Source organism: Nestor notabilis, unplaced genomic scaffold, assembly GCF_000696875.1.
Source record: "Nestor notabilis isolate BGI_N333 unplaced genomic scaffold, ASM69687v1 scaffold9124, whole genome shotgun sequence".
NCBI lineage: Eukaryota > Metazoa > Chordata > Aves > Psittaciformes > Psittacidae > Nestor > Nestor notabilis.
Genome location: NW_009926842.1, coordinates 41,214 through 50,075, shown reverse-complemented (window position 1 = coordinate 50,075; position 8,862 = coordinate 41,214). Strand labels below are relative to the sequence as shown.

At 39.3% G+C, this 8,862-nt stretch overlaps 1 protein-coding gene across 1 annotated transcript in view; it reads left to right on the top strand.

Moving 5' to 3' along the window:
* The window catches only part of KCNK2 (potassium channel, subfamily K, member 2), a gene marked incomplete at its 5' end in the record, with an annotated part of 30,252 nt that overhangs the window by 11,454 nt on the left and 9,936 nt on the right, over positions 1-8,862 (top strand). Inside the window, one exon of the mRNA XM_010013767.1 lies at positions 4,055-4,194. Coding sequence (XP_010012069.1) covers positions 4,055-4,194 — 140 coding nt within the window. The remainder of the gene's footprint in view (positions 1-4,054; positions 4,195-8,862) is intronic.

Here is an 8,862-nt window from a genome sequence, read left to right as displayed (position 1 = left end):
TTCTCTTCTCCAGGCTGAACAGCCCCAACTTTCTCAGCCTGTCTTCATACAGGAGGTGCTCCAGCCCTCTTATCATCCTAGTGGCCCTCCTCTGGACTTGCTCCAGCAGCTCCATGTCCTTTTTATGCTGAGGACACCAGAACTGTACACAATACTCCAAGTGAGGTCTCACGAGAGAAGAGTAGAAGGGCAGGATCACCTCCTTTGACCTGCTGGTCACGCTTCTTTTGATGCAGCCCAGGATAACAGTTGGTTTCTGGGCTCAAGCGCACACTGAAGCTGGCTCCTGTCAAGCTTCTCATCAGCCCACACCCCCAAGTCCTTCTCCTCAGGCTGCTTTGAATCTCTTCTCCGCCCAACCTGTAGCTGTGCCTGGGATTGCCCCAGTCCAGGTGCAGGACCTTGCACTTGGCTTGGTTGAACTCATGAGGTTGGCATCAGCCACCTCACAAGCGTGTCAAGGTCCCTCTGGATCCCGTCCCTTCCCTCCAGTGTATCAACTGAGCCACACAGCTTGGTGTTGTCGTCACCAAACTTGCTGAGGGCGCATCAATCCCCCTGTCCATGTCACCGACAAAGATGTTGAACAATACTGGTCCCAACACCAATCCCTGAGGGACACCACTGGTTGCTGTTTTCCAACTGGATATTGAGCTGTATACCAACAACTCTTCGCGTGCAACCACCAGCCAATTCTTTATCCACTGAGTGGTCCATCTATCAAATTGATGTCTCTCCAATTTAGAGACAAGGATGTTGTGCAGGACGGTGTCAAATGCTTTGCACAAGTCCAGGTAGATGACGTCAACGGCTCTGCCCCTGTCCATCAGTTCCGCAGCCCCACCGTAGAAGGCCACCAAATTGGTCAGGCAGGATTTTCCCTTAGTGACACCATGCTGGCTGTCACCAACCACCTCGTTGTTTTTCTTGTGCCTTAGCATGCTTTGCAGGAGAATCTGCTCCAAGATTTTGCCAGGCACAGAGGTGAGACTGACTGGTCTGTAGTTCCCCGGGTCTTTCCTTTTCACCTTCTTGAGAATGGGGGTTATATTAGCCTTATTCCAGTCATCGAGAACTTCACCTGACCGCCATGATTTTTCAAGTATGATGGACAGTGGCTTAGCAACTTCATTTGCCAGCTCCTTCAGGACCCATGGATGGATTTCATCAGGTCCCATGGACATGTGCACGTTCAGGTTCTTAAGATCCTGATCCTCTCCTACAGTGGGCCTAAGGTCTTCATTCTCACAGTCCCTACATCTGCCTTCCGAGACTTGGGTGGTGTGATCAGAGCATTTGCTAGTGAAGACTGAGGCAAGTCTCACTTAAAAAGTGTGTTCTGATGCTTCACCTGCTGGTTGCAGCAGCCAAGCTGATCTGCTGTCACTATGTGATATTAATATGTGATATTATGTACCAGGCAGAAAGACCTCTACAGGAAGAAATTGCTGTCATGCCAAGCAAGAGGCCTGTGTCGAGCATCCCATGAAAGCTGTGTGCTCTCCCACAGGCTTTGTGTTCCTTTTTGGCATTTGGAAGTGCTTTTTGCCACCTGAGGACTTCATGTCCATAACTCAGGCTGTCTGGTGTGAACCATGCAGACAGATTTAAGCCTAAGTCAGTACGCTGTGTCTTGCTTTATTTCTCTACAGGGCAGCATGTTTTGACCAACAACAAAATTCAACTTCTGCCTTCTCAGCATTTTGCTTCCTAAAGGACTATGTAAAGTGATGTTTGCAAAAGAAAGATGATAGCATTAAGTTATGCTATGAAAAATCCATGCAAATGTATCATATTGATATACTTTTTACAGTGTTACCGGTAAAATTGAGATGAATTCTCATATGCTTCAGTACACATACATTTACCTATACATACTCATACCTAAATACATTCGTACCCATTTATGTGAATTGTAAATCAGTAGTTAATGAGTTCCATTTACCTTAAATTCACTACACTGACTTTTGATCATGTTTTCCTGCCAGTGAAATACTATTTAATGACATTCCTGGGTGACTGTTAAAGCACTCCATGATGATTAAGCATCACAGGGGACAGTAGTTCCCTCAGGACAAACACCTTTAGATATGTCCTCTCTGTTCCTGGTAGTCCATTAAATTGAGACCGCACCTGAGGAGTCTTTGAAATTCAGAAACCCGACAGCTAATAGGCCTGTTAAGCTCTTAAGTCTTTTCCTAGAGGGTTGTTGGCTGTCCCTTTCTAACCGTAGGAAAGCTGAACTCCCTTGGGCATGGCTAGGTGGAGCCCTCTCCTGGCCAGACGGTAAAGAAAACTTGAACGTGAGCGTGTCCGAACTCCTGCCCTGGTGATTAACCTTGCTGTAAACAAACTGGGTAGAAACTCTGAAGGAAAAGTTTCCTGCAGACTGGCAGAGTTAGCTTCCAGTTTCGGTTTCTAAACTTAACAAACAAACAATTAGAAACCAGTTGAGTGGATGTTTTATATGATACTTTCTTGTGCGTTTTAAGAACAGTGAGAAGGTGAACCACCAAGCGTGGTTCATTATTAGATGCTGATAGAGCAAAGGCATGGTGGTTATCAACCATTCTTTTAGATGATGACAAATTTTGGGCAAATCATCCCTAAAATCCGGTTTTACTGGATTGACATGAGCTGGATGATATCGAGAAATAGTTTCATTTCTGATGCTTTGTTTGTCGTGGACTGTGACAGACTCAACCTTTTAGTGGTTGATCAGTCTTCTGCTCCAGACAGAGCCCTGTCTTCTGCCTTATTTGTGACTGTGCAGGTGTCAAAGTTATTTCCATTTTTGCAATGTGGATTCATCTCTTGGATAGTTGAATAAACTGTTGCAGCTCAATGAATTTTATTGATGAAAAGGCTTATTGAAATGACAATAGCAAAGTTTCTGTCTGAGAGCTTCCATACAAAGATAAGCATCAGTAAAATTCTGTGTTATTTGCATGTAATCTCTGTGATTAGATAGTAACAGCTAGGGAAAAACATTACTGTTCATGAGAGTTAATCTTGTTACTGTAACAAGGTGATTGAAAATTTGCCCCAAAACATCCTTGGACTCTTTCAGTACAGGATGCAGAGATATAAAGCAACATACTAGGTACCCATACAGGCTACTTTAGTGTGCCTGAAAAGGTTTTGCTGTGCTTCCATTGTTGGCAGATGTGCTCATCAAACTTCTACTCACGGCAACCCAAACTAGGAGCCTGATTTTATTTGTCATAACACAGTTGAATTGCAAGTTTAAGGCTTCTGCTTTATTGTACTGCAAGTTGTGAAATGTGAGTTATTGCGTTGTCAAGAGCTCCGGATGAACATAACTCTGTGTGAAAATAAGGCATCTGTTCCCTGTAGCTGTATTGTACCTGAAAGCTCCATTACAGATATCTCAGAATTGTTTTTACATTAACGCTGGAAGGAAGTGACTGGTGCTTATGGCAGTGGGATTCAAAAGAGCTACCTTCAGCTGATATTTAATTTATCCAACTTTTCTTGAGTATGGATCAGTTCAGCTCAAGTCCCTCCATCCTGGTTTCCTCTGCAAAACAGAGATAATGTTTGCCTACCCAATAGGGACATTTGGTAATGCAGGTACTATTCTTTACTAGGGCTAAAGGATTCATGTAAGCATTAAGATGTTTCAAAGTCCTTGCAAAATCTGATTTCTCAGGATATGTACTCACTACATATTCCAGAGCAATGCTTAAAGTTTGGTGCAGCGTTGTTAATTGGAGCAGGTGGGAAGTCCTTTCATTCAAGCTGTCCTCAATGACCTCTACCTTAAATAACAATGTATCAGAACTTGAACTGATTTGTCTGTGCTCATTTTTAATTATTAGGAATGATTAGCAATGATTGTCTAAAATTTGCATACTCCAAACCGTTTTTTCAAGCGTGTATCAATTTAGATCATCATTTATTCAAATTCAACAGAACTTTTTGCTATGAATTATTGAATGGGTAAGAAAATAGGAGAAGCTTTAAGAAATATAGCTGGTTTTGTTCCTATGACTATTAATTCTGCTTTAATCTTAACCGTATTGTTTTCCAGGGGGATCAGATATTGAGTACCTAGATTTTTATAAGCCAGTGGTGTGGTTCTGGATCCTTGTTGGGCTTGCCTATTTTGCAGCTGTCCTCAGCATGATTGGAGACTGGCTAAGAGTCATATCAAAAAAGACAAAGGAAGAGGTAAGAATGTGTTGAAAGGGGAAGAAATAACACTTCTAAAAAACTTCGTTTAGAATTCAGGTGAGCTTATAGCTGCTGTTGCTCGTAGAGCATAGGTCAAAGCTGTTTATGTATAAAGTAAAAGTTGCAGCAAACTTTGTAGGAGTCTAATCAAACATAGTGATTTTCACATGGCTGCATATAAAATTAGTTAAATTTATTATTAAGTGTATATGCAAAATTGTACCTGACTTACAGGAAAAAAATTCTCTAAAAGGATTGTTCTAGGCTGAGAATGTAGCCCTTAATTTTTGAGCCAAAAGTAGTTCTTTTTTGTTTCTGTACAACTTGCAGGTATGTAAAGGAAAAATACTAAATCAGTAAATACTTAGATGCCTTTCATTATTTTATTGCAGTAATAGAATAAATGTTTTATATCATGAACGGTGTTGGAATGAATTATTTAAATGTGCCTGAGTGTATTTTTCGTTATCTTCAGTGGCATGTTTATTTATATGTAGTCAGGTGCATTGCTTGTAGTTCAAATATATTTTTACTTGTAAATGTGTATTTATCATTCCATCAATGCTATGACATCTTACTTTAAATTTTGTTGTTTAAGAAAATGTACCAGTTCTGAAAATGTTAGAGGATACATAAAATTTTCTTTGATTGCAGCTGTCACAGTTCAGGTTTTAGTAGAAGTTTGAGAAATAAATAATTTGGTTTTAACAACATAGTATTTCCTTCTAATATGCAAAAATACCTTGTTCAGGCTTGGCTTTGCTGCATTTCCTCAGACACTGGTGACACAGTTTAGTTCTTCACACTACTTCCTAGAACTAATCTGGTCTTTAATCTCACTTTTCTCATACTCTTATTCCACACAGCATCTTATCTAGAGATCTTACTGTCTTGACTATACAGTTGCACATAGCACACTGAAGGTTTGTTCTTGTTTAGTGTCTCATTATCCATGTTATTATAATGATGATAATACATTAAGAATGTTTGAAATTTGTATCTTGCTTTTATTTTATAGTGAAGCTATTTCAATATAGACTAACTTTAGAAAAACATGAAGTGAACAAATGCATGTATTCCTATAACACATTGAATACAGTCCTATTTTATCAAGTAAAATGTCATTTGCTAGTTTATGCAGCACAGTGCTATGCCAAACTTTATTTTCTCAGGCACCAGGAATGTATGCCCTATTTCATCTTTCCATTCTTTCTCACCTCTATAGCCTAAACAAGCATATTCATTTTGTCTACAGAAAGGAAAACATCATTCTTCAGATATATCCAAATTGTCTTGGCTGATGCAGGTATTCATGATTTTGCTGTATAAATGTCTTGTGTGTTAGGTTAGATTAAAGACAGACGTAATCTGTACTGTTTGTCCAAATAATCATATTACTGATGGTCAGAAATCACTCCCAGTTTTTAACCCATTGCTCAGACACGTCTAAGAATCCATGCCAGATAGAAAATGTTTTAGCAGTTTGAAAATGCTACAGTTCTGGAAAATTAAGGAGACCAGTTTGAGAACTAAATTATGGCATAGCACAAGTTGTGTTCTAGTTAGAAAATATGAAAAATTATTTCTGTATTCTGTCCTAATGATGCTTTGTTGGAAACAAAAAAAAAATGTAGTTCTATAAATACATTGCATTTTGTTATAAAATTGGCTGTGTATGAATGGAAGTGCTGTAAAAATGTTCACTTTACAGGTAATATTTTATGATACAAACTGACTGCTGCTCTTAGCTCATCCTTACTATCTGCCTCGGAAAAACTGAGTGAAGAAGCTGGGCGAGTTCAGTGGAAATGTAGTCATTAAGTCTCTTGTATGCCAGCAGAAGCCAGAGGAGACTCTGAATTTCTTGTATTGTCTGTTTTTTCAGTTAGAACTAAATTAACGATGATCTGTTCCAGCTTCTATGGATACAGATTATAGCAGGGAAACCTATCTAAGTTCAAAGAGTAGAAATGAGTGCAATGGAAAAATCATAGTTCTAAATGGTTTTTTAACTGCCTTAAGGAAACATCCTGTCAGCCCTTGGGGAAATAGCTCATTATATCTAAAGTAGCCTTTGAAATCAGAAACAATGTCATATATTGAAATCTACAGAGACACAGAGGCTGTGATGAAATCTATAGGACTCTGAAAACTAAAATGGTGTAATAAATTTCCTAGGAAATATAACACACTGAAAGTCTTCCTTCATGAACCTTGCTCGTTGTGGATATCAACACCTGCAAGTAAAGAAGATTTTGTGTAGGATATGTATCATACCTTTCATGAAAAAAAGTAGTAGTAGCCTACCATGTTTTAGATACAGGAGGGAGCAGATCATTCAATGCCCATTGGTTGTTTTGGCTTCAGTGGTCCAAGACTGAGGGCTGGTATCAGCCAAGTCTAGTGAATTGTACCACAGTGCAGGATGAAGATGGGGGGTGAAAGTGTTGAAAAGTGTTTTCAACAAGTGTTGAAAAGCCCCTCTCTTTACTTCCCCATGATAATGAAAACTGTTTCAGTATCTCTTTTGACAGGCAGCTGTAAAAATCTTCTTTTTGCCTTTTCCTGTAGTCTGAAGTAAAAAATGGTCTCTCATAGCATATTTAGGATGTATATTGTGAAAGGAGGCCTCCGCATTCCGGAAAGTGGTATGCTGATAATGAATATCACATAGTATCTATAGTCCTGTTCACGTTTTTCTTTAATGCTGCTGCGTTGTTCTTAAAAGCAGTTTACGTAAGACTGTAGTAATAATACATTTCACTGTTTCAACAAAACAAAGCACCTGTTCTTTTCAGGATACTACCAGTAAAGTTTGCCGTGTGCAAGTGGAACAGAAAGAAAACAATCTGATCAGATATGCACTGATCCACAATAATGCGCTATTTGGATTTAAACCCCAGATAACTAGAATAACTGTCAGTTGCTCAGGTGGCTTTTGTCTCCTGAAATACACTTGAGAGTTTTGATCCCTGAAATGGGGAGGGAGGTGAAACACAAGTAGAGTCAGAAGTGGGAGTTTCAGAAGGCCACATTGCTGCTGAAAGCAGTTCGTACAGTAGGCTAGATGAAGTGTCAGTCACTGGAGTATGCTGTGTGCTGTAATCTTAAGTAGGTGATCTGCCTCTGAAGTTCAATTTCAGCTGTACTAGCTTGCCTCAAACTCCCTCCTCTTCATTATTCTCTAGACTCTGGTTAGTCAGAGCACTTTTAAAGTCTTCTGGTTTTAGGTTTTTTGGAAGGTAAAATTTGAGCAGGATTTCTTTTCCTTGTCATATTTTTCTTCAGCATGCAGCAGTTTCTGTATTTCTGTATTTCAGTGTTCCGAGCACAAATGCCTGTCCAACCGAGAATCCTGGTCATGTGGGCTATAAATTTCAAATTTGCTTTTAAAATTAAATGCTTCTGTCCTTTTGGCCTCACTATAGTCTGCTTGTTAAGCTTTAGTCCACACCCCATTCAAGTCAATGAAGATGGGATTCATCTCTAGTGTGGATATCAACATCTGACCTACTAATCTACATTCCCTTCAGTGGAAGGAAATGACTGTTTCTAGCATGATCTATTTGGAAGAAAATGAGAGTTTCTGTCATGAATCATTTGAGTTTTTAAGGCACCTACCATATGAGGTTAATTGCATCCAAGTAGAGCCTGTTCTTTTCATTGTGTATCAGGAATCCAGGTGACCGACTTAACATGTTAGACATTGGCTGAGTTTGGACAAGTGATTTTTTCATGCTGGGTGTCTGTCTTTTGAAATGAACAATATGAATCCAGCTTTAAAGACCAAAACTAAAATTTAATGAGAAAAAGCACATTCACTTCTTGAAGAAATTAAAGAGGCAATTGTTATCTTTGATATTTCATAAACAAATTGAATTCAACTCATCTGAATCATCATTTAGTTTAATCTTCTTGGCATCAGTGACAGAGGTGTCACTCGTGTCTGTCAAAATAGAACTGTGCTTGTCATGGTGATGCCGTGGAGATTATCCCACCCTGTGTAATATTTGTTGTCTTTTCATTTTACTAGCTTCAGGCTAAAGGTAATCACCCCACGTAAGGTCCCAACCTAAAAAAGAATTGAATACATCCCTCATCCCTCAAGGAGGAATCCTAAATGTAGGCTGTATGCATGAAAAGATGAAAAAAAGAGTGGACTTGAGAGAGTTTCACAAGGTTTTAGTGAATTGAACTGGCAAACAGGGTGTGTGACCAAAAAGGAGGAAGGATAAGTTCATTCAGTGGTGATGAGTTCTTAACCTGGCTCTTGCTGTTTTAAGAAACAAAGTCTTTTCACTTAGAAATGAAGTTGGTAAGAATAACTCTTCAGCCTGGTGATCAGAGGCTTTTTACAAAGGCGTGAACCAACTGCTGATGCATTATGCATTGTTTTAAGTGAGATGGATTGGCTTCTGTAGAAGAAAACAACTGTTAGGTAGGGCTGTTCTTTTTCTTACAATAGATCAAAAACAATTGCTGTAGTTCTAAGAATTGTATAACCACAAGTTCAATGTGTAGGTCAGACTGACTTGATGGAAGTCTGTTCCTAGAAAGCACGGAAATATTTGTGGGAGACAGTCATGATAAAGCAACTGCATGTAAAATCCTTTTGCAAGGCAACAGTTGATAGGCGTGGCACAATTCTAGGATGTGCGAGCAGGG